At 43.3% G+C, this 25639-nt stretch overlaps 2 protein-coding genes across 25 annotated transcripts in view; both read left to right on the forward strand.

The window, feature by feature from the left end:
- Positions 1-17646, forward strand: part of dlg5a (discs, large homolog 5a (Drosophila)) — a 41610-nt gene extending 23964 nt beyond the window's left edge. For 2 of the 4 annotated variants that reach the window (XM_069692709.1, XM_069692710.1), the window contains exons 15-34: positions 904-996; positions 1228-2277; positions 2822-2942; positions 3047-3191; positions 3530-3663; positions 3788-3877; positions 4649-4817; positions 5514-5591; positions 6604-6766; positions 8190-8323; positions 9106-9270; positions 9391-9574; positions 10267-10415; positions 12399-12569; positions 13247-13437; positions 13529-13672; positions 14273-14400; positions 14631-14740; positions 15250-15359; positions 15485-17646. In XM_069692709.1, the coding sequence (XP_069548810.1) occupies positions 904-996; positions 1228-2277; positions 2822-2942; positions 3047-3191; positions 3530-3663; positions 3788-3877; positions 4649-4817; positions 5514-5591; positions 6604-6766; positions 8190-8323; positions 9106-9270; positions 9391-9574; positions 10267-10415; positions 12399-12569; positions 13247-13437; positions 13529-13672; positions 14273-14400; positions 14631-14740; positions 15250-15359; positions 15485-15588 (3633 nt within the window). In that variant the 3' untranslated portion in view covers positions 15589-17646. The remainder of the gene's footprint in view (positions 1-903; positions 997-1227; positions 2278-2821; positions 2943-3046; positions 3192-3529; positions 3664-3787; positions 3878-4648; positions 4818-5513; positions 5592-6603; positions 6767-8189; positions 8324-9105; positions 9271-9390; positions 9575-10266; positions 10416-12398; positions 12570-13246; positions 13438-13528; positions 13673-14272; positions 14401-14630; positions 14741-15249; positions 15360-15484) is intronic. The other 2 variants (XM_069692711.1, XM_069692712.1) reach the window with 2 other exon arrangements.
- A 6008-nt stretch (positions 17647-23654) lies between these two features.
- kcnma1a (potassium large conductance calcium-activated channel, subfamily M, alpha member 1a) overlaps positions 23655-25639 on the forward strand; it is a 146328-nt gene continuing 144343 nt past the window's right edge. For all 21 annotated transcript variants that reach the window (XM_069692731.1, XM_069692713.1, XM_069692714.1 and 18 more), the window contains exon 1: positions 23655-24335. In XM_069692731.1, the coding sequence (XP_069548832.1) occupies positions 24045-24335 (291 nt within the window). In that variant the 5' untranslated portion in view covers positions 23655-24044. The remainder of the gene's footprint in view (positions 24336-25639) is intronic.

Below are 25639 nucleotides of genomic sequence, written 5' to 3' on the forward strand. Positions count from 1 at the left end.
ACACACACACACACACAATGTTTTCCTGACAGTGTTTGGCCTTAGATGACTTGAAGACGAAAAGTGTCAGAAATGAAACTATGAATCTCTAAAAGAGATGGAAAAGTGACCCTATCTGTAATGCTATTCTACCAGTTGCAGCAGAGATCCTAATTCCCCTGTTAGTTTAATTTAAGCATGAAACTTGAGCTTTAACTTAAAATCCCAGAGAATGTAGATATCTCTTTGGCAGCAAAGCCAAAGTTTCCTCCATGTTACCAGCAAACTGACACACCAAACGATTGCTGCAACCTGCAATTAGCAATGGTAAGTACATATGATGCCTTTGGAGATCTTAATCATGGAAGTGTATCAGATGTTATCTTCCCCTTGTGCATGTTAATCACATTAGAGTATCAGGTTATATATGACTTATTAAATCCTTAATTGCGTTTGCACAAAAACAGTTGAATTAGCAGTGAAATATGCTTGTTCTCGGTTAAGCAGAAAGTTCTCTCCTCAACTTATTTTATGTTAAATCTCAGCCATAATATAGCAGCCACTTTGCTATTTAATTTCTTTTGACCATTTAAAAAAAGAAAAAAAAAAGAAGAAAAAGATTCCTCTCAAGTCGAGCCCATTATGATGAAAATGTACGGATTGCAGTGTGAGGGTTCTTGAACTGAAATGTGCTGCCCTAGATTTCTGGTGGTTTCCCCACCGCAGCAGCGTGAGACACATCTCGGGGCCCCAGGCGCTGTCATGTTCAGGAGATATGTCACCTGTATGTGTTTGTAGATGTGCATCTATTTAAACAAAACTGCCACCCAAGACATGCACACAAGGAATATCAAAAAAGAATGACATCTATGTTGCTTTTGTGTTGAAGGACCTGTCCTTATTTCTGATGTCTTTACTCCCCAGATAAATGGAATTGCTCTGGATAACAAGTCTGTGACAGAGTGTGAGGCTCTGTTGAGGAGCTGCAGGGACTCTCTTAGCCTCTCTCTGATGAAGGTGGGCCAGTATTCATCTCACTCTCTGAGCTCCTTTTCTGCTCCCTTTCTCGCTGAAAATCTTTCTTTCTACTTCTGCATGCCCTACATAGCGGTTCATAACTTCAACTGTGTATTTGTGAGAGCTGAGGTATCAAATGCATGACCATTTTATTTGCCAGTGTATCGTTCACAAAACTTGGGAGCTATGTTCATCCGCTGTGGCTCATCCCTTCATCTGTCCTCCCCACAGTTTTTCCCTCACAGCACTTCAGGCCAGAACATATTTGAGACTCTGCGCGACTCATCGGACAAGTCCAACGGGCGCGTTCACCTGTCAGAGATCCACTCTCGCAACAGCCGCAACCTCAAACACAACAGCTCGACACAGACCGACATCTTCTGCCCTGATGTTGGAAGCGCCAGCACAAGTAGCATCTCTGGGGAGAGGAGGAAGGTCAGAGGCGAATCTGACGAGGTGTATGGTGACATGAGCAAGCCGTTCTCCATAGGTTCCCTCCATGCCACGAGCCTCCGGCCCGCCTCAGACTTGGGAACTGGCCGCTATGGCCCCAGCGCTTTCCAAGAGTGCTGTCCCTACACAAAGGCGCCTTCGTCTTTGCCCTTCGACCCCGTGTCTTCCTCAGACTGCATCACAATGGAGACAACCCTGGAGAAGAAGCACAGTGGCGGCACGTGGCCCAAGATGATGGTGGGAGGTATGTCGGTTGCACCAGATAACAGCAGTCCAGTCTCGGCAGCCACCCAACTCTCCATCTACAAATCACCCAAACAGAGGAAGTCCATCTTCGACCCAGACACTTTCAAACGCCCTGAAACCCCTTCCTCTAAGTTGGAGTACATGGCGGCCAATCAGATTGCAACAGTAGCGGCTGCAGCAGCTTCTCACTCCCCACAGCCTTCAAAGACAGAGTCCCTCTCCTCCTCCTCCACCCCCACCCCGACCCCTCCAACCCCGCCCACTCGCAGTGACTCTTTTAAATTCAAACACAAACATCAAAGCAGCTCTGCTTCTGACTGCACGATCACCTCCGACGGCAAGGGGGATGCCGCCATCTCCATGGCAGCAGGAGAGAGCAGGGAGAGGAGCGAGCGTGAGAGGGACAGGAACGGAAACCACTATTTCCTGGACGGCAAGGTCCTCACCTCGAGGAAGTCATGTGACGAGGACATTGGTCGTACCAGGGGGGAGGAGCCAGAGGTAAAGAGGCCGCGCCCTAAATCTGCCCCCGCCCTTCGGCGTAGGATGACCCCCCAGACCATCACTCTTCCCACCTTCCAAGTGAGTTCTTTTACCTCGAAAGTGGCTCTAGAGTTTTTATAAGGTGCAATTTCAACTAAAAGTTCCTCTTCTGAATCGTCTTTTGCCTACTCCCTGCATCGGCCCAAGCTAGTTTTGATTTGGAGCTTCTCTAATAAAGAGAATATGATGCATTTGAGAACAATTAAAAATGGGACATTTCAAATCCTCCTAGTGGGCCAAAGCATCCATTTTGTAATAGAATTATAGCCCGTCAGAGTTAAGCCTCCGAGACTTGCCTCTTAGCCAGAGTGTCTGAGTGATTGATGCCTCTACACTGGTATAGCCACCCAGCCCAGGAGCTGAGTCAGTGCCTGGATCCCAGACAACCGTGCCTAGCTACCTTTTCAGGCCCTGAAAGGACACAGAAATGTTCATTTCACTCTTGCGCCGATGTTGGTGTTGTCATTTTTATCCTCATATGGCACCTCCAGCAAAGGGGGGAGAATTGTCTCCCGGGACGTAATGTTATTTTATCACCCTGCAGGGAAAAACTGTAACTGTTTGTTTCTGTCATTCATCACAGAGCTACTCTAATGACGAGCATTCACCAGAGCCCCGGGACATGCTGCGGTCCTCCCCCAGCCGCTCTCATAGACACAGCGTCGGCTTTGTCCCTACAGTCTACAATGGCACCCTACCTCCTAGTGAGTTTCCCAAATGTTACATAAACCTATGTTTAAAAATGCTTTCGGTATAATTATAAGATTCCCGCTCTCGCTAACACGGTGGCGTGTCTGTGCCATGTCAGATTCGGCCCACCGGGGACTGTCTCCCTGTCCCGCTGTGACGGCCGTGATGAGGAATCCGGTATACACCGTGCGCAGTCACCGCGTTCATACCAGCAACTGTCCATCTGTCGCATCCCAGATCTGTCACCAGCACAACCACACCAGGTTACCACCTTTTCACACTCAACCTTTCCTCGATCCCCGTGTTTAATGTCATGTCGAGGCTTCTTTAATTGGCAATTCGCTGTTTCTGACGGGCACTATGTGATGAGTAAATCATTTTAAATTAGTCTCTTTCCCAAATGCAAAATCACATAATTAAATTCAACGGCCTACAGTTGCTTCGCCTCGATATTCTGCTGCTGTGACTCAGCTCAGCCCATCAGTTTGGTTAACACCGAACAGTAAAAATATGTTCAAATAATTGTCGAAGTACTGCATACACAGTTATGACTGTTTCATAAGGCTTCTTTTTATTTTTATTTATTTTTTTGTCCGTGCAGCCCACAGCACCAGGGTCGTCTGAGCCTGGACCTGAGCCAGCAGAAGCGCACGAGCGACTACTCTGAATCCTCATCGTCACGCAGCAGCAGAGCTTCACACGGTACAAACTCACTGCCCTCCAGTGCACGGCTCGGTCAGTTTGACACTCACGCACACACACACACGCACACGTCCGTAAAGGTCACAGACTCGACGTTCCTTTCTCTTTTTGGATATTATGTCACAGCATTCATTCCTGTGTCTCATCCCTCTGCCAGGTTCTTCCAATAATGTTCAGTACCGCACAGAGAGGATCAAAATCCCTTCCACTCCCCGCTACCCTCGCTCCATGCTGGGGTCAGACAGAGGTACTGTGCTCACTGGTAAAAAAAAAAAAGAAAGAAAAAGAGTATTGAAACATGACTGTCAAACTGCAAGGCAGCTGATCTGGCCACTTTTTGTTCTTTTTACTGGTTCCGATGTGTGGTTTGTTGAGGTGGCTGAGATCAATGCTCTACAAACGTTTTGATTTAAGGTTTAACAGCTGGGGCTGAGGGAAAACAGGCAGCTACCTTAAATTACTGATGTGGAAATCCTTTAAACCCTGATGATGCAAACAAGCATTTTGTCAACGTGTTTGAACCTTTGGTTACCACCAAATATGACACTTTTAATCTCTTCTACACAAGGTGTTGATGTGCATCAGTTGTCAAAATGTGTTTAGACAAAAACATAATATGTCCAGGTATAATTAGTCTACAGGCACTTCAAGATCTGCTAATCTAAACCCCGGGTTGTTAGACACCAATTTCTTCTCACATGAAGTGTTTCTAAGCGTTCAGTGCTGCGAAACAGGCATAGACACCAAAAGCAAGAACCTATCCACAGGCGGCAGCAGCTCGGGTAGCAATATTCTTGTCAAAAATGAAGCCTCAGGATATTGGTGGCTGTGGGACAAGTGATACGAGATGTTTGATAACCTTTATAAAACCTCCATGTATCACAAAATGGTCTGAAATGAAATTTGTAATCAGATTTCAATGTGTATTGCAGAAGTGCCTTCATGTTAGATTTAACAATCATCTTACGACTACACGGCCTCATTCTGTCCCTTTTTGCTACTCTTCCTCTAAATCCAGGCTCCCTCTCGCACTCCGAGTGTAGCAGTCCCAGTCTCATCACACCTCCGCAATCGCCACTCAATCTGGAGACTTCCTCGTTTGCCAGCAGCCAATCGCAAGGCTCCATTTCCACTTTACCTCGGATCTCAGTCAGCCCACTGCCGATAGGGGAGCGAAGGAAAGACAGGTATGACGGAAAGGGAGTGTTCATAGATACAAATATTTTTCAAAGGTGATATAGCAGAAATAAACTGTCCATGACTTACTGGGTCACATATGTACTATTGCGGTGCTCCTCGATGCCATATTTTAGCTTGTTCAAATATTTTTGACTCTCCAAAATTGTACACTGTAAAATCAGAGGCCTTCTATCGTGGATATCCTGTTCCGAATATTAATCAGGTGATCGTTATTGGTCTCTAGTTGATCAGTGCGGTCTTTGTTACGGGACTGAGATACTGACAAAATGGCTTTACAAATGGTGTAGTTGTTGGATGAATGATGTGGAGTATGATTATAAGGATCGTTCCAGAAACGGGTACGATATGGCCTACGTCAGTCCTCAGGGATCCTCTTAGGCTATTTCAAAAGGCGTTGCCAGGCAACAGGTCTATCATGGTCAGAGCTGTGCAATCCCTCATTGAAATTCACATCGAAATCCTATTAAAACTCCTAATAAAATTTATGGAAGGCTCTTGCTGTTTCCAAAGAAGCAGTGATTTACCAGTGTGTTGGATTTTTATTTGATTCCTTCCTCCAACATCTCTGTCCCATATTGTACTGCCAACTCATCTCTTTTACACTGTTACTGTCTCTGTATGATATCTGTCCTCCATTCTCCTCTTTATCTTCCTCCCGCCTCTTTGCAACCTTCCGCTTCCAGATCTCTTTACCGTAATCGCTCTTTTCTAAGGATTCCTCTGGCTGCAAGGCCGAGGTTCTCCTCTCTCAGGAGCCTCAGGTTTGTTCTCCATCACCAGTGCTACAAACAAGGGAATGCCCCCCCCCCCCCGCTTCCCCTCTCACCCCCACCCGCCCCCCTGAGTTCACGCTGTTCACACGTCTCAGTGCGGTTGGGTAGATAATACGAAGGAGCTGAATAGTCCCGTGCGCTTCACATGCACTATATAGTTTTGTGATGTTTTTCACCCACCCCAACAGAGCAGCGTAATTCTGAGACTGCTACTTCTTTGCATGCAACAGTATGATTTGCGCCTTAGGAAACAAAAACCTTGATTCGTGAACTTCAAAGGTTGAGTTTTGTTTACGTGCCTGCACATGTCGCCCTCCATGTCGGAAAACCCACTTGAATCTCGGACAGTGCATGTCGCGTCCGTGCTCTTATGATGCTGACATGGTCAAATATGCATGTGTGCATTTTGGCCTTAAGCCACGTCACCCTCTAGTCTTCAGTATGTATGTTATGCAATGGTATTATTATTGAGCCTCGTAGCTTCTGGGTCATGGTCTTGTTTGTACATCAGCACTCTGGCTGCTAATCCATTTCCTCTTATCTGCCTTCATTAAATTGCAAGCCATGTCCAAAGCCACCTTGTTATGAAGACATGCGAAGTTCACGCAAATCTCCTTCATGTGAAGGGATTTCACTTGTGCCTGCGCTTTCACTGTTGTACATAGTGTCTCTGTACTCTAACCCTGCCCAGTTTTTTTTTTCTGTAAGCCGGACATTGGGTGGTGCGATGGAGAGGTGATCCATTACAGGGTTGGTGGGATGTTTAAACCCGGGTTCAAACATTCTTTAAACACAACATAGGCTTGTTTATGATTTTGTATTATGTATAGCAAAAGCCTGGGTAGGAAGTAACTCCCCAGAGCTGCAAATACATTGGTCAGCCCAGCTGCGAAAATGTCAGATCACCTTTTACCCCCTCTCTTTCCTCCTGTGTCCCGTAACTGCTTCTTTTGTGACTCTGTTCATTCAGGCATATTCTTTTTTTTTTTACCCCCACCAGACCATACTTGGAGGAACCCCGCAATGTCATTGTGCACAAAGGTGCTGAGCCGCTGGGCATCTCCATTGTCAGTGGAGAGAATGGAGGAATCTTTGTCTCCAAAGTTACTGGAGGAAGCATCGCCCACCAGGCAGGGTTGGAGTACGGAGACCAATTACTGGAGGTATGAACAACCTACTGTATGTCGAAAAGGTTACAGCTTCAAGCAGCATAAATAAGATTTCACTCTCTGATGCGTGTACGGGAGCAGCTACTACAGATACCAGTAATATACGCTTTCCTCAAAGGCTCAGTCATTTTGCTGCCTACCATACATTTATTCACTTCCCGGAGGACTGTGTTCATTAGTGCTGTCGCAGTTCCCAGTATTTTAATTCGGTCTGAAATGCATATATCAAATAACTGCACGAGCTAAAAATCTGTTGCAAAGTCACATCAAGTGGGCGTCTACTGTACTTGTGGATGATACGCAGTCTGAGTAGTTAAAAGAAAAAGACTGAGTAGGAAGTGATTATATTCTACCACAAGTTTGCTGGAAATTAGTTGCGTGTTACCCAGTTTTGGTTTGCTTCATTATCACATAAGGTAGCAGACCCTTTTAATAGTGCTAAAGCCTTTCACTTCCCCTTTAATTACCCAGCAATGTCTGAAGAGGACTGTACCAGGAAAATATTCCCCTTTTCACATTTTTATAGTAAATCAAGGACATGGGAGTAAAATTCTGTTTTAAAGTAAGACATTAATAGATACCTTTATTAAGATTCACCCCACTGGTGTCACAGCCCGATATCACACCAAATAATTTAATATACCTGTCGGTACACTAGAGGATAACGGTGTCAGCGTCACATTTTTTTCTCGCCTGGGCGCCTTGCATAACCTACGTTAAGTAACTTATGCGATGTACACAACGTAACGTGTAATTTGTGATTTCACTCAAACCATTATTGTTTCCTAACCAAGTCATTTTAGGAGACACATTTAATCCAAACCATAACATTTTCTAAACCTAACCTCATGTTTTTTGGAGCCTCAACCACATGCGTCTACATTTCACGCCGAGGTCTGGCAAAACGTGACACTGACACCGTATCGCCTCGTGGACTGATGGCTGTATTACAGGCTTTGGCGTGATGTCCGGCTGTCTTCATCTACAGCTCTGTTCAATATAATCATAAGTTTTTCATGCCTGCAATACGTGACGCATGGAGATAAAACGACAACAAACAAGCAAAAAAAAAAAAAATCATAAATATGCGGTAGTGACTAAGCATGCATTGCTTCAGCGCTTCTGAATTGGAAGTTGGCCTTCAGATATTGCAAGAAAATTAATGGCTTTCTGGTCTCTTTACAAAACATGAAATATACACACTTTTTTTTTTTTTTTTTTCTTTTTAAAGACTTGGAAAATGGGTGTACAGCTAATCTCCCGTCAACTCTCATGAATATCTTCTCCACCAACTACCGCTAATGACTTAAAGCCTCTAATAGACTGGGCACATAGTGCGTTCCTATCTCCCTGTTCTTTTTATGACATCATCTCTCCTAAAATTGTCTCCCTAATCACACATTTCTTCATTTATCAGTATAATGGTATCAACTTGCGGAACGCTACGGAGCAGCAAGCTCGACTCATCATCGGCCAGCAATGTGACACCATCACCATCATGGCCCAGTACAACCCACACATGTACCAGCTGGGTAACCACTCTCGCTCCAGGTAACACGGTGTTTCTTGAAGAATTGTGCGTCAGCGTGGAGTTTGTTTTCATTCCGAGTACGAGGTGTTCTGCCTGGCCGATCCCCAAATCAATTTCAGTAAATGTTTCAGTTTTAAGAACAACCCCTACATTTTAAATGCTTTTCTTTTTTTTTTTTTTTGCCATGAGGCCAGATGATACATTTTCTTTGACTTGCACTTTTCGGAAACAGCAGTTGCTCAGCCAGGTGCGAAGTGTAAACATGTAACATTAATTCTGTACTGGAATTTCTTGTGATTATCTTCCACCAATATCTAACATTTGAAAACACACGTACATCAGTGTGTATGCCATTGTGAGCTTAAATAAGTCAGTCAAAATTAAATTGATGGATCTGGTCAGTCAACAATGTTCTCGATAAGAGGCTTAATCAAGTTGTTTCGGGCAGAGAATAAGTTGTAGCATTGCAAGACAACATCTCGGATCTAATAAAGCACAGAACAGCAGAGAAAATGTAAGACTGCTGACTCTTTTCTGTTTGATTAATACTAAGAAGGCTCAGTGTAACAAAATTTCTGAACAACAGCAGCAGCAGCTCCTGTTGTGCACTTCCGAATTAAACTTTCTCTATAATGGACAACTTCTTGCGTCGCTTTCATGCTAAACTGTTATTGGAAATAGTATAAATGATTCAACTGTTTGACATGTTCAGATAATAAAGTAAGTACTCTGTAATGTAAAAATCACATTACACAGGCATTTTTGTTCAGTGTAGCCAAAACTTTAGTATTTTTCTCTGCAGCTCCCGTTTGGAGCCGGTCAGTACTCAGTCGACTCCGCAGGGAAGCGGGGCGGCTACACCCGACAATCACTCCGCCATCGATACACTCAGCGAGCAGGATGAGGGAACGCTCACTCCCTCCTCCAAGCAGACCACACCCACTACCAGCCCTCACAATTTCATCAGGTAAACATGTCCACAACGATCAATAAACGGATAAAGGATCCTCTCCGTGATAATAAGCCAGTCTCATGCCGCACCAATACGTTATAGTGTCTCTGTAACGGGACTCTTTTTGTCCTCCAGAATGCCGTCTGAGGGCAGCAGGAAGTCGGGTGAGCCGCGGCTGGTGATGGTGCGCAGGCCTGGGGTGGAAGTGGGAGTCACACTCTGTGGAGGGAACCTCCGGGGTGTCTACATAGAGAGTCTGGATGAGGACAGTCCTGCCAGAGGACCTGATGGGCTTCTTGCTGGGGATGTCATTCTGGAGGTTTGGACTTTTGTATTTTGAGTACATAAAGTATTTGTATTCAGTCAGATTAATCTTTTTGAGTGGGAATTTCAGTCCATTTCCAAATTTATGCCGTGAACTTTTCTTAAACCGTAAAGATGTAAATGTCATCAGCGCTCTCAAAGTTAAACTCTGATTTGATGTTCGCAGTCTCCTGACTCTATAAAAGCTTTGTGTGCCGTTCAGACACGGGCACTGCCGTAAGGCGCTGGCATTCCTCCTTTCCCGCCTGTCGTTGTTTTTCATTGATCTCCTCGTCTGCGTTCTCGCTCCCTCCCCGTTGGTATTTATTTATTTATTTATCCAGAGCACCACAAACTCATAATAGATAATTCCTGACGTGCTCCCCATTCTCGCTCTCCGCCACAAAGAGCCTGCTCTCTCAATTGCCACGCAGTTCTGTCACCAGGCTGCGCAGCATCAATCTGTCCTTCCGTCCTGTTTGGTTTTTCCTTCCCCTGTACCGCAAATCAACACTGCGACACTTTAATACAGCCGAAAGCTTGGAGGAAATGTATCTGTTTACTAGCGGACCCGTCGCAGGCAGACAGTTGTTTCACAGATGAGTGTAAACAATCATCAGACTTCTCTCCTCCCCACCCCGAGTTCATTTTTATTTTTTTTTTATTTTTTTTTATGACGTGAAGTTCACCTGTTTTGTTTTCGTTCAGTATAACTCGGTGAATATGAAGAATAAGACGGCAGAAGAGGTGTACGTTGAGATGCTGAAGCCTGCAGAGACGGTCACGTTAAAGGTGCAGCACCGGCCTGATGACTTCAGCATGGTCAAAGATGTTCCAGGAGATGGCTTTTATATTAGGTATGGGTATATATACACCTACTACACTTACACAAAGATCATTGTTGGAATTGTGTGCGATACCGCTGCGGCGCCAGATTTATGTCACGTCGTCACGAACGGGAGAAAACACGCTCACGAGCAAATGATATTACTCACACGTGCAGATATTAACCACCACTGGCACGGTGTAAGACTTCAATATGCAAATTCAACGACCCAAGAGTCAAACGGGGAGGCGCAAGTGAGAAACACAACCTAGAAAGATGCAGAGAATGGCACTATGCAGCCAACGCAAACCAGAGAATTCCTACTTGGCGAGCGCTGCATATACATATATGGGTTACTTTGCTCTTAGACTTGAGTTCTGCTCACTTAAATTGACCTGGCCTCTGACAATTTGGGGGCAGACACCAAGCGAGGCACCGGCCCTCTTATAATTGGTCACTTTTAGCAGCTTCTGGGTAAATTACTGCCACCGTTTGAATTAAAGTGTGAGTGGAGCTGCTACCGCACAAATGAATATTTAATTCTCCTGTTGATTCGTGTTTTCGGAGGGGGAAAAAAAAAAAATCGGAGAATAGCTTGCATCCTACTTTCTAAATCACCTCAACTCACCTGCGACACTTCTCTAATAACGAGTGTCATGTGATTCCTTCAGATTTTTTAAGTATTCAAATTTAAGTGTCTGTCTTTCTTACCGACTACTGGGACAAAAAAAAAAAAAGCAACAAAAAAAACCAAACAGTCTTCACCATCTCTTTTCTGCAATGTTCACATTATTATAAATATTATTCATTATTTTCAATGTAAGCCTCATCCATGATATCATGTCATTTCCATTCTACTGCTTCCTCTCATTTCTCCTGCTTTTTTTGTTGTTGTTTTGAATACTATAGTATTATCGCTGGTCAGTGGCCAAACCTTTTGTTCTCTTAATCGAAGCTATCAATAAACGTTCACGGAGGTAGTTTGTGTGCATGATTGTGTCGAAAAGTGACCAATCATAAAAAGGGCCAGTGCTTCTCTTTGTTCCCACCCTCAAAAGTTATATTGATTTGCACAAGCGGAACTCAACTTCCAGAGCAGAGTTAACCCGCGGAGAGCGTCTAATCGCTGCAGTGCTCGCCTAGCAGAAACTCTCTTGTGTTTGTTGGCTCCTTGGTTATGTGGTGTCAGTCTTCTTCCCGTGTTTGGTTTCTCGATGTCCGCCGTCTGTACGTCTCTCGGCTGTTGAATTTCTCCTTGATGACTTGCAGTGCGTTGCGCGCGTGCCACTGGCAGTTAATATCAGTCTGTGTAAAATAATATAATTTGCTTGTGAGCATGTTTTATCACGCTTGCGACATGTGGCATAAATCAGACCCCGTATATAACTCCGGTAAAAGGACCACATAAATCTTTCCCAAGCTCATCTCTTCATCCTGCTATATATAGAACCGGCACTACAGATCTCCTTGTACAAGTTGGGAGTCTTTCTCATCTTGCCAATTATGTCCCAGATCCACTTTGTGATGCAGTGATGCTGATCACGCCACAAATTTAGGTGATCTAATCTCTCCACTCGCTACGTCAGGTCATTTAGAAGTACATTGTATACGAATGGAAAATTAAAGCTCTGAAATAGTCACGTTTTACTGCCGGGAGTCTGGTCGGAGCGTGTTGCCGCAGCTGCCGCAGTCACTTGTCATATAGGCAAGTGGGATTGTGATGTCATCTGCAGTAAATACACTCAGCTTGCCTGGCTGTCACAGATAGGCTGCTTGGGAATGACGTACGAGGCTCCCAACAGAAGGCAAACAAGGCCCATACGGTCGATAGATAAACTCTCTCCACACTTCCTTTCTTCCCCTTCGTCCATCTCGCTGATTCTTTATCTTGTTCTCCTCACACCGATCCCGCGCGCCACCTCACCTCCTCTCCCACGTTATCAACTTCATGCTCGTTGGCTCTGCCCCGCTTTTCATAACTCCCCCATCTGTCTCTGTCTCTCCCTCCCGCCAGAGCACTTTACGACCGGGTGGGGGAGGCCGAGGGGGACCTCAGTTTTAAGAAGGATGACATCCTGTACGTGGATGAGTCTTTACCAAAGGGCAGCTTCGGGACCTGGATGGCCTGGCAGCTAGATGAGAACGCACAGCAGATTCAGAGGGGGCAGATCCCCAGCAAGTACATGTGGGTAGAGAATGCAAAGCACGCTTCCACACATACATTTTTGGAGACGGACAATCTACGCCGTACTCTTACAATTTAGGAGTCATGACGTAGGACAGAAGTCACTTCTCTTTTGTTTGTTTTGGACTGCTGGTTTTTTTAAAAATTTATTTATTTATTTATTTTACCTGTAATATAAGGCCATCTGTTACCATCTTCCTGTGTGTCTCTGAAGACATACACTGATATTGCTAAATGTTTGTGCTTATTCTGGACCTGAGTGACCAGTAGACAATAACAATAAATTCTGAACAAATGTAAATGTCACTCATGTTTGTAACTGAAACTCCAGAGTACAGAGTCTGAAGTCTCGAGGAAAAATGTATTATTTTGTCAACCAATCTTGCCCCTCGGAGCTTCCTTTGCTCTAACCTTAGTGAACAGAAAAAAAACAATCCTCGAGTGAAAATGTGTGCTTTTATCTCGGTTTTTTTTTTTTTTTAAACAATACCACACGACAACGGTCTTTTCACTTTCAGCGTAGCTGCTCAGAGTGACTATTAACGCATTCGATTTCTGATGTGGTCAGATTGTACATTTTCTGAGCTGATGAACGGATGGCTTTTTTTTGTGTGTGTGTGTGTGTTTGGATCCTCTGAGTTCAAATCTGCGTTTTGTTTTTTTTGTGTGTGATGTAGGATGGACCAAGAATTTTACCGCAGACACAGTGTGACAGAAATGAAGGAAGATTCCAGTAAGACTCTCTCCGCAGCAGCCCGCAGATCCTTTTTTAGGAGGAAGCAAAAACACAAACGCAGCAGCTCCAAAGACAGCAAAGAGATGGTGGCTCTGGACACCATCAGCACAGATTCCATCCCCTTCCTTGATGGTGAGAAGAGAAGTTTAGATGCCTTCGGTAAGAACAATAGGAAGCATTAAACATCGCTCGTGACTGACCACCTGTGTTTTCTGTTGGTCAGACTGTGTGAGCCTGGCATACCAGAGGGTCCAGAAAGTGGAGTGCACCTCTCCCCGGCCGGTGCTCATCCTCGGGCCGCTCACTGATGCTGTCAAGGAGATGCTGGTGAAAGAATCTCCTGGGAAGTTCTGCAGATGTGTTCTGGGTGAGTTCACTTCATCCAGATGTTTGTCTGTGTTACTCAGGTATTCCACAGAGCACAGGCCCGTCACGTCACGCGCCTGTTAGCGGGGAGAGAACGCATTTCTTCAGCTACTTGATAGACCGGGAGTGTAGTTGCTATAGTGACGTGATCGTCGGTAGAGTTTTTTTATTTTGAAAATTGAGCGGATTCTCCACGCCGTTCCTCTGACTTCCGACAGCTTGATGCCGTTTTACACCGGCGTCTGTCGAAAATAGACGAGATGCATATTTTTTGTGTCCATTTTTTTTTTTTTGTGAACGTCTGGTGGAATAGCAAGCGCAGTCGAGAATGGAATGCGATCAGCTTTGGCGGCTGTGTCGGAGCCGCAATGTGGTGCAGCTGGTTTCGATGGAAAATAGTCTTTACAAATCAGGGGTTTAAATACTGCAGTCTCGAGATTCTTAATAGTTATTGGGTATTATAGACGAACCGAAAGTGTGATTTTTAGATTTGAAAGTGTAGAGTACAAATTAGGAAATATGTAGATTGTAACATCCTATCCATACTTTGTTCCATAAGCAGTTTTCCTTCACTCTCGCTCTCTTTCTGTCACATCTGCAGAGGTGATGAAGGCATCCCAGCAAGCCATCGAGCGGGGCGTCAAAGACTGCCTCTTCATCGACTACAAGCGCAGGAGTGGACATTTTGATGTGACCACTGTTGCTTCTATAAAGGAAATAACAGACAAGGTATTCGTCTGTGCTTTTTTTTTTTTTTTCTTTTCTCTCTCTCTCTTCAGATTTCATCAAGAAGGATGAAGTGGCTTCTATCTGTCTTTTTTAATCTCTGCATTCACTCCAGATAGGATATCACTATTGCAGCTCTTAAGTCTTACACATCAAGATTCCTGTTCGTAACAGCAGACCTGGTCAAGCATTTTGAATCAGTGTGTCACTGTTAAACTCGTGTCGGGTTATAGGGCTGTCACTGTTTGCTCGACATCGCCCCGCACGCCATCGAGAGGCTCCACAGCGTTCACATTTATCCAATTGTGGTCTTCGTCCGCTACAAAAACGCCAAGCAGATCAAGTAAGTAGCAACGCAAATTAGGACAGAGTGATGATGGGAATGTCCTCTTGTCAAAACACCCCACTCCAACGCACACACTTGCATAATCCCAAACAACTGGTGAAACATGCTTGTTTTCTTTCCTTATTTAAAAAAAAATAAAGTCTCTCTGTACAAGTGCCGTATCCTTTCTTCACATTGTGTTTGTAGATGTTTGCCAGAATTCTTCTGACAGTTGTCAAATATTGAAAGTTAGTCATAAATTGAATTTGATTCATAATTTGTAATGATTTTCAGAAGAGGCTTCACCCAACAAGTGAAATCTAAATTTGAGCAGATACATTTATCAGTTAAGATTATCAGATGTATCGGTTAACAGTATTAGCGGCTTTGAGGGATAGACAGCTCAATTATACACAATCAAAATGTAAGTAAGACAAGTGGCCACGTGTTGGATTTATACCTCCTTGACTCTAATCTGAATGACCCTCTCCTTCTTTTCTATTTTTTATTTTTATTTATTTTTAAAGGGAACAGAAAGATCCGGTTTATCTGCGGGACAAAGTATCTCAGAAACATTCCAAGGAGCAATTTGAAAGTGCACAGAAGATAGAGCAAGAGTACAGCAAATTCTTCACAGGTTCGTATGAGTCAAATTGTCTTAAAAAAACAACAACCACATTGTCCACCAGTTAATGTGTCCATTTTGTGTTGTTAAAAAAAAAAATCGTTGCATTGTGATAAACGTTCATATTTTCTTTTCAGGTATTGTCCAAGGTGGCACCCTCCCCTACATTTGCACTCAGATCATGACTATAGTTGATCAAGAACAAAGTAAAGTCCTGTGGACTCCACTCGGCTGCCCCTAGAGGAGATGAGCTGCCACTACAGCAAGCTGCGGGTTCATCTCCATTCCCCAAACACTAATTAACCCTTTCACTCTATACCAATAGGTACACTACAGTGAGCTAGTTGTGTAAATTATTGATATTTTTTTATTTTGTCTTTGTTATGATTTATAATTAGAGCCTCCTTTATTTCTGATGTACTCCAGAGCAGGTTAGTAGCACTGGATATCGACGTTAAAGTTCATTCAGTCTTCCCTAAGGGTTTCTGGTGGTGTGTTTGTAATGCTGCTGTGTAAGCGTCCGTTTACAGTCACAAGACAAGTCTGATTATTGATGTTCAATATTTGCTTGAATGAGTGTCCCACCCGCCCCAAATGTACACAAACCTCAACACTAATGAAGTTCAGCCACCCTTGACCCGCCCGTGTACCAAATGACATTTGTGGTTTCCCTACAATTATGCACCCATTTAATGACGACTGACAACTAATTGTATTTGTGTGTGTGTGTGTGTGTGTGTGTGTGTGAGAGTGCGAAAACAACATTGAGACTGTTGTTCATAATTGTAATGGCAAATTCAACTGAGCTGGTTGTTATCACGATGCTATAGAAATGGAATGCCAGGATCAGACATCACATTCCTCGTAGTGTTTCATTCGCAAAAGTGCAAAAAGCATCAAACCTCTTGAAGTATGTAGCTGTGGTCTTACTGAACCTGACTGCCAGCAGTGACGGCCATGAAAAATCAAAACACATTGATGTTTGCTCTATGCATTGTGTTTCCTGTAGTAGCTGGGTGTGTGGACAATTTATGGGCCTTTCGGAAGTGCCTTCGGAGAAGAAGCCTGGTCTGAAACCAGCCCTTTGGTCACTTAGCCGGAACGTTGAGGATTTATGAACAGTTTTTTTTCTTCGAGATCTGATGTATCGTGGACTAGGTGACTTACGGGCCGGTTTTAGACCAGTACAGTGTAGAGCGCATGACAATGGTGAGGTTGGGAGGGTGGGTCGAAGCGGCGGCCAACGGGTTTACTCCTCAGAATGCACTCCAGGGCTAGACGGACCACTGTGTAACTATCATTCAATCTCTTTAACATATATTTAACAACAATATAGAGTATACCATATACAGTATGCAGATACATCTGAGAAAAAAAACAATATATATATAAAAATTAATATATATATATATATATATATATTACATGTATTTTAATTTTTATTTATATATATATATATTACATGTATATGTATATTACATGTATTTTCACTAGGTCATACGCCTAGGAACGTCTGGCGGTCAAGTCATGTTTTAGCAGGTATTAGCATGTTTTTTCTTTTTTCAAGAATTTATTTTTGTTTTTCTTTGTGGTTGGTTGTCAGTCACTTATTGATGTACTCATAAAAAGAGACACTATGAAGCAAAATTTGCAGGGTAATATCTTTAAAGGATTTTCCTCTGATCCATTTAAATGTTAGTGACTTTTCATTGTTATTTAATTGTATTTTTTATTCAGGAGGCATAAAATATTGACAAAAATATTCTGCCCTTCCTCGAAACCATATCCTGTATCTTATTGTGCCAAAATCCACTAAGGCAACTTTATCCTTTTATTTCTGTTTTGCACTTGTTTATCTGTGAACCTTAAACATGTAACTGTTCCTAGGTTTCCAGCAGACTATGAATAGGTACTATAATTTCTACTGTAACTAATTCACGTTTTTATGTATCACATCAGTTCCTTACATTTCATTGATGGCCTTTTATTCTTAATTAGAAAAAAAGGATCACTTCTTATTTGAATTATTAAAAAGGGATCTATTCTTGCACAGTTTTTCAAACAGAAATTGGTCCACCAGTTTGACTAATGGGCTAAAAGAGCAAGCAGAAGCAAACTGTAACGTTACTATTTTTCTGAGTAGATAGCATATGTTAGAGCGGAATACAACGTGAAATGGTTGTATTTTTTAGAGAAAGTCTAGATGCCAGGTACTGATTGAACTTTTCTTTTATTAAAAAGAATGTGATTTGTATGTTGAGACATTAACATGAGAATAAAACTCATTTTCTGTATCACATCATGGACTCACGGAGTTTGCATTTTTATCTTTTTTTCTACAGCTCTGATAATGAAAAATGTATTGCCTTAGTTTGCCTTTTTCTGTGGTCATTGCTTTGTGGAGGATGGTTTGGACCCCAAAGCAGCCCCAACTGGGCTGATTTTGGCCTGCGGGCCAAGTTTGGCACACACCTTCATTGTTTTGGCCCACCATGGCATTAACAAGCTGGTGGTCATTCTCCTTATTCTTAAGTGCCTAATGTACCGAATAATGCTGTGTTACTATTCATCTTAAATTACATTGACCCATGTCTTATCTACCAAGAGTTATGGTATATATTCTCTCTCTCTCTCTCTCTCTCTCTCTCTCTCTCTCTCTCTCTCTCTCTCTCTCTCTCTCTCTCTCTCTCTCTCTCTCTCCTGCTAATGCCTGTGCTGTTAGTGTGTCTTACGTCACTGACTTGGGGCTGCCAGTCAACATGAGAGATCGGGGCAGCGGCAAAAAAATTGGCAAGATGACTGTTGACAATCATTTCTGCAAAATAATAGAATTAATATTACACCGATTTAAAGAGAAGTTTTTTTTCTTTATATTTGGATATTTTATTTGAGATTTAGAATGTTCATTTTCTGTCAAATAAATCAAATTGAATTAAATGATTCCACATAACATAAAGGGTTATTTTTGGCCTGCGGCCCTACATCCGGACACATTTTTGGCCTGTTCTAGGAAATAAATGTGGGCATCTCTTTCAGGTTGTGGCTCTGGCAAGTATAGCAACATATAGTGCACCGTGTACCCAGATGGCGTACTACTCAAAACGGTGCAAAAATATAACGTGAGGCTGGACACTTGTCACCCTCCACGGTCACCATAGTGGTGCAAAGTGGAAGGGGCGGGGCCACTCACCTGTTTTCAAACTGCAGTAAAATGGCGGGCGATGAAGCTTCACCTGTTGCAGCAAACACCACACTACCACTCCACAGGTAAGGTGATACACAGGTGATACATGCAAGTGCTTTTTGGACCACAACTGTCGAATAGAAGCCAGTTAGTATGTTCATTGTATGTGAGAAACGGGGCACAAAAACTTTTTTATTTTTGTAAAATGACCAAAACAACGCCGGCTGATATTTTCGCGGGTTATTATTGTTATTTCGGGTGAGGTGCAGAACCGCATCATGCGATTTGAGACGACACTACCCAGTTCAAATTCATGCACTGTGCAAGTACGTTTACACATGAAAGCTATTGTACTTGCGTGTAAGTTCTAAGATGTGGTGTATTACAAGTTAAGTGTTAACATAGCCTACGAGTGCTCAATGTAAGTGCACTTGTATCCAAGTAGCCTAAATGTAGGCCTACTTAGACTACATTTAAGTAGGTGCGCTTCTGGAAAAGTAAGAGTATGGATTTAGTACTCCGTAGTGGTGAGGTCGCAGATTGCAACCCACTGGGAGCCCCTTGCCTCTTCCAAGCAATGTCAGTGAATCTATGGTGGCAGCGAAACCTGCATAAAACTGCTAAAGGCCCTCTGTTTGGTTTATGGTCCCATCTGGGTTACTGTAGAAAAATGGCGGTGCAACATGGCGTTCTCTGTGGTAGAAGACCCGCTTCATATGAAAGGCTCATTCTGAGGTGATAAAATCACAACAATTCTTAGTTTCATGCGATTAGACACTAATGAAAAAAAAAAAAGATCATATTTTATTTCTGCCTATCTCCCTAAATCTTACACACTGAACTATTAAAGGACAAAAACAGATTTGAGAGAAAATGTTCAGTTACTATCTTGCTCAAACGTGACATTGTCCTTTCAGAACAAAAGTGAATCCATTTCACCGAAAGCAGCAGCAAATGAAAAGGTGTCAGATGAAATGGCCTTCAATTTCAGAGATAAGATAAGGTGGGGTGACAAAATCTGCCTGGATCTCCGAGAGAGATAAAGACGTGGCCTTGCCTCAGCATTGAAAAAAAAAAAAAAAAAAATGCTGTACTTACACACTATGGCTCTATCTATTCTTCAGCAGCACTACGGCCATAAATCATGTGCTGCAGTTTGAAGCAGATCAATGTGTAATGTCCTCACATAAATAGAAGACTCCATCACATCCAATAAGCTTTATCTAGTCAAGAAACTGGAGTTTCTTCACTGTATTATAACATATATTGCAGATATGAGTCACTAAGTAACTCTATTAAATCAGGTAATCTTATTGGCCAGGCCTTGTATTTACCAAACTGCTTTTTTTTTTTTTACTTAAAGAGAAGTAAAACCACTCCCCTTTTACTTATACTCACAAACTTAAAAATGAAAGGTAGGCCAATTATCCAGTTTCCTACAATTAAAAAATACTTTTTACTCTAGATGTCTGCAGTAGAGATAAAAGTGACTTGTCAGTGTGGTTCTAAATTCTTCCTATTGTAGGATTTTTCGAATTAACATTGTCTGCCAGAGCCACAATTTCTTGTTCCATTTTAATTTCATTTTTGTGTAAATTCACTGTAATTTCATCCCTATTTTATATATTACCATACATTAGATTGTGGTTATTTCAGACACCGATACAAAGAACTCTCTTTAATATTAAAATCAAGTCAAACAACAAATCGGTCTGTAAAATATGAGGATTTTTTTTTTTTTTTGGAGCAAAGCATAGCCTTGAATTATTGCATTTTAGTTTTTGTGACACAGTGAATAACAATAAATTGGCATTTATAAGGGTAATTCTTTGAAGTTTGAGAAATACAGGCCTTGGCTTAGAAACACAGTATAATTCAAGCATAATGTATATCTCTATATTCTATCAGACGTAGTTTCCATGCAATTGAACAGCCCGTAGTTTCACCAGATCTTGGTTGATTAAGTGACTCCAGTTTGAGGTTGTTTCGCTACGCATCTGAGGTCACATGGTCCTGTAGCCAATAATGTCACAGTGAATGACCACCCTCCAGCCGCCTGTCATGTTCAGTGGGGCAAGAGAGCGCCCAGTGTCTCCAGAACATCCACCATATCTAACGCCTCAAACTGCCTGCAACAGTGGAGATGAAAACGTTCATTGTTCCTATGATGTTCTCCTGAGAATGCTGCTCAAGGTTTTGGTCATTAATTACACTCTAAATCTGATATGCCGCTATTTGCAGGTCAACTATACTGTGCTCCAATTCTTTATGTCCTCCAAGTCCCCTCTTGCCTGTTTTAGAAAGGAGTAGGGTCTCCAACCCTCCTGCTGGGGTGTCTGTTTCAAGACAGCTGCTGACAGCTCAACTGAACTTGAGAAGTCTCAAAGCGTGACCGTGAAGGATCTTTGTAGTCCGCGCTGGCAAACCGCGGCCTTCCCCGGCTCACGTCAGATCTCGTTGTTGAAGCGAGTAGGCATGTTTCCCTCTTTCACATCTGACGAGATGAATTCATCTGTTCGGCCATCTCCTGGTTCTCCATCGTGTTAACTCTAGCATCTCCGAAAGTCCTGCGGGATCACCACTGCTCTCGAGGTAATCTTTTCATCTGCCAGCACTGAGACCCTTCGGCTAAACTTCTACACTGGCCCACAGGAACCGCTCGCGCAACAGCTGGCCTTTCATCGGGGATGATCAAGTCAAATCGCCTCCCAACAATAAACACCAGCATGATTTATTATGACGTAATGTATGTAGCGTGTGGCGCTGATGATCTCACTTTCGGTGACCTCTATGGGGGGACTTATTGTTTGGCTCGAACACGGAGCATGTATCGTGACAGGATTTATTTCCCTGTTGTTTTCAGTGACATTTACCAGAGAATCAAAATTTCTGGCATAAATTATACGCAGGAGTATTTTGTAATCATGAAACATTAGAAGTTTGTATTTTTTTTAATGACTATTTCAACAACCATCAGTACATTTTGAAAAAAAAAAAAAAAAAAGGCAGTGCTCCCTGATGGCAGAGCATGTCTTTCTTTTACAGCAGCATCTTTTGCCTTTTAATGTGACAGTTCACTATTTTACCAGCAGGAGGACAACATCAGAGGTGCTGTTCAAGGCCCTTCCTAATCCAGCTGCCTGAACACTTGCTGACCAGATGCTCTTTAGTGGCACCACAACATACATCTTACCACGTATAGAGCTAAAAAAAAAAAAAAAAAAAAAGGTGTGCTTCATAGTTGAAACCTTACTTTCGTTTCTGATTTAGATCTTGGTATTTTGCTGCAGAGCCAATCTGAAGCTATCTTGATGCAAATGTGGTGAGGAAAAAAAACAAAACCTCTGTGCTGTGAAGTTTGCTTTCGTTCTATAACTCATATTCAGTATACTAACTAATGGTGGACAGCAGTGTTGGCTTGCACTGCTTCTCTTTTATGTGAAGTCGAAATGCTTGCGTAGACAGTCATAACTCTGGAGTGTTGTAATTTGCAGATTGCCCTGCTTTACAGCTCAACCCCTTCTGTACCCTCCCCCACCCCCCAACCTCCCGTTTTAAAGACTCACAGCAGTTAAAGCAGCTATTTTTTTTAAATTTATTTGTTATTAGTCAATAAATTACCGTCGCAAAAAAAAACATGTATCTTATGTCTTCGTCACGTTTGGAACGTTTACTTGAGGTGACTTATTCAAAGAAGAAATGGAGTGACACTTGCTCCTTAATCTTTGTTATTTAATTGTACTGTCACTTCTAATTGAAGCACTATGGAAGACTTTGGGGACAGATTAATTGGGAGTTTAACCGCAAACCAACTCCAAGAAGTGCAGAGCCTTGTGACACAGGTGGCTGTGTGCACCTGCCTGGTCTGGTGCTCATGGGGTCAGTGGTTATTCAGGACCCCGAGCCAGCTGTTTCCCCATATCCTTTGCTCTGGCTGGCTACTTGAGGGCATCCTGTGTGCAGCCATAAACCACTGCTAGTCATGCCTCACCGGCATCACCGATCTACACCTGTTTTTGACCTAATATGTGGGCTAAAAGTGTAAGCATATTACAGTAATTGACCCGGAAGGACGTTCATTGTGTGTGTGTGTGTGTGTGTGTGTGTGTGTGTGTGTGTGTGTGTGTGTGTGTGTGTGTGTGTGTGTGATCAAGTTCATTTTTCAAATTGAAAAAAAGCGAACTCCTATCATCCACGGACAAGCCCCCGACTGCGTAATTGAAAAGGAGGGGTTGGGGGGGGGGGTTTGGGGTGGGAGGTCACTATCCTTAATGAAAATCCAGTAGCCTACAATAAATATCCTTACAGCGACAGAGTTTCTGTGTTTATATCCACCGGTAGCGCTTCAAGATCCCCGCAGGAGCTCGTCGTGCGCTGCGATGTTTACATAGTAAGATACAATCCTTAAATGCATGTCTTCGGTCCCCTTTCAAATCCTGTTCGTGTTTGCGACGTGCGTCATTGGCGTGCAATAAAGACGCAAAGGCGCAATTGTAGCCCACCTTTTTTTTTTTTTTTTTTTTTTTTTTTTTATACACCCGAGCAGCGGAGACCGCTCGGCACTTGGAATAAACACCGTCGCGGTGTTACTGCCCCTCTGTCCATCTTTATTATTAGCGCTTGGCTCCGCCCTCCTACCTGTAAATCTCCCCCGCTCTCCTCTGGAGCGGATCTGACAGGCGCTCTCAGCTGGCCCGGTCTTGTGCCAGGGCTGCAGGGGACCGAACGTGGGACAGCGACATCCACCCGAGAACCGTCGCTTTTTTTTTGTTGTGTTTGTTTTTGTTTTACGCAGAATTGACAGCGAAAGCGCCCGCAATAACGTGGGAGCCTTCCGCTCCGCAGTGACAGTGAAACAATCGTAGATTTGAATTCGATCTCAAAGAGTATTTTCCTCGCTTTGCTGCGAACCGTTCACAAGTCGATTTGACGGCTGAAAGAAAGTGAAATCGATTCTGCGCCTTGCTTATCGACAAAAGATCCGTGAATGGAAGACGGCTAGAGAGAGAGAGAGAGAGGGGGGGGGTCTCCTCGCCGAAACCAGGCTGCAACAATTTTCTCTTGTCGTTGTGTTTACGTTATCCGAAACATCTCCCCTCTCTCCTCTCCCCCCCCCCCCCCCCCCCCGCGGGGGCAGCCTCGACCGGGGCTCAAAACGACGCCGTCTCTACCATGGCATATGGCGCGAAAGAGCCAGAAACCCCCTCAGAATGAGAAGCGCCTAAGATTCGTCATTATTGCGGATTTAAATGCCTCTCTCCAAGGGCCACCGACCTGCTATTTTGGTTAGGTTCGCGTGTGCGGTGTCTCACGCTGTCACGAATAAACAATTCACAGGCTTCTGAAAATACCTTAAAGAGACTTCGTCGGGTGGGTGAACATAATCTACAGCAAAGAGGGGGATTTTTTTTTTTTAAATTTTAATTTTTTTTTCTTTTTTTTTTCTTTCCTCCAAGCAATATGGCTGGTGAGTGGGGCTGGGGACGCTGGCACAGGCTCTCCAAGGCTCCTAAATGCTAGCTGAGGCAGATGGCACGGTTCCCCATGGAAGCGACAGCTCTATGAGGACAAGCAATATCAATAATAACATAAATCCGGACTCTTCGATCTTAATATCCAAGATGGAAGACGTTGTCATCCCGTTCTCGTCCGAGGTGCCATGCGACAATAATGGACAGCGCATGTGGTGGGCATTCCTCGCCTCCTCCATGGTGACGTTTTTTGGGGGTCTCTTCATCATCCTGCTATGGAGGACCCTCAAATATCTGTGGACTGTTTGTTGCCACTGCAACATTAAACACAAGGTATGTTTGTTACTTTGTCAACAATCTTTTTTTTTCTTCTTTTCTTTCTCTTTCTAGTGAAACCCCTCATACAGAACCACTAGGCTACATGCTGTGGTTATTTATGTGTTTTTCTGACACTGGCCTGACTTCTTGCTCTGTATTGGCCTTCATTGTGGTGACATGCCCCCCCCCCCCCCTAAAGCTTTCCTTATTATCTGTATCATCTGCACCCACTGAAGAAACATTAATTGCCCATTGCGGTGCCTAGATAATGAATGCATCATGATTGTTATTGTCCTTTGGCTGTTTACTACCTCCCACTCTTGAATGAAGGGGGTGATGCTGTATGACAGATATGGGTGGGATGAGAGCAGAGCAAATTCCTTCATTTTTAAAAAAATTTTTTCGCTTCAGCACACACCGAAGTGTAGTAACTTCTAGGAGGAAAGTTAGCGTTTCAGATGGCCATGCTGTGGCTGTATGTAACCGAACATATGATCCCGCACATTCCAGCATGTTGAGACCTAATGAAGTCCCCTGGGACTTCTCATGTGGATCCAATGACAATCGAGGCTGCCCATTTCATAGTGTGCACTCTGCAATTTCAAAAACCGTGGAAACATCATCCCTTCTTTTCTCAGGTCTCTGCTCTGAAATGTTTACATCCATGTTTACATCAATGGGGGCTATGATGTGTCGATGCCGCAGCATTATATGTCGTTGCGGGGTGATGAAGGGTAACCTGTCTACAGGACTAATATAGAAATAGGATAATAAGGGTGACTGCCCATTACCTTGCTTGGGGTGGATGAATCATAGCTGAATCACATTCGTATTAAAGCATGCTTCACACATGACTCACACACTTGTGTGTATTGTGAGTGGTCCCCTGGCTGAACACAGGGGCAGTTTGGAAGGTAATGTTGCTCAAAGTGTGGAAAACATGGCCTAACGTTTGATTTTATAATGCTTGCTTGGCATGAGAAAAAAAAAACCCAACAACAACAGGTAATGGCAAGCGCAGTGCCAGTGCCAATCTGTTTATAGCGGTGTTAAATAGAAAGGGGTCGAAAAGAGGATTTAGTGATAACAATGGACACAAGGAAGAGAGAGTGAGAGTCATACGCCTCGTCCTTGATATCTTTGGGTTGCATCCAATTCAAATGGAGGACCATTGTCCCTCCTGCTGCTCCTCTGTCATGTCCTTTTGGTGGCCTTGACATGATTTTGCCCATTTCTGTTTGTTATTACGGCAGATGGGAGACAGGTCACCCTTAACTGAAAAAAAAAACAAAAAACCCGGCAGAAAATATTCTTCATTC

The sequence above is a fragment of the Brachyistius frenatus genome, unplaced genomic scaffold (assembly GCF_029030835.1).
Source record: "Brachyistius frenatus isolate BFR_SWC_R1_liver_20210118 unplaced genomic scaffold, ASM2903083v1 Contig_13, whole genome shotgun sequence".
NCBI classification, from domain to species: domain Eukaryota; kingdom Metazoa; phylum Chordata; class Actinopteri; family Embiotocidae; genus Brachyistius; species Brachyistius frenatus.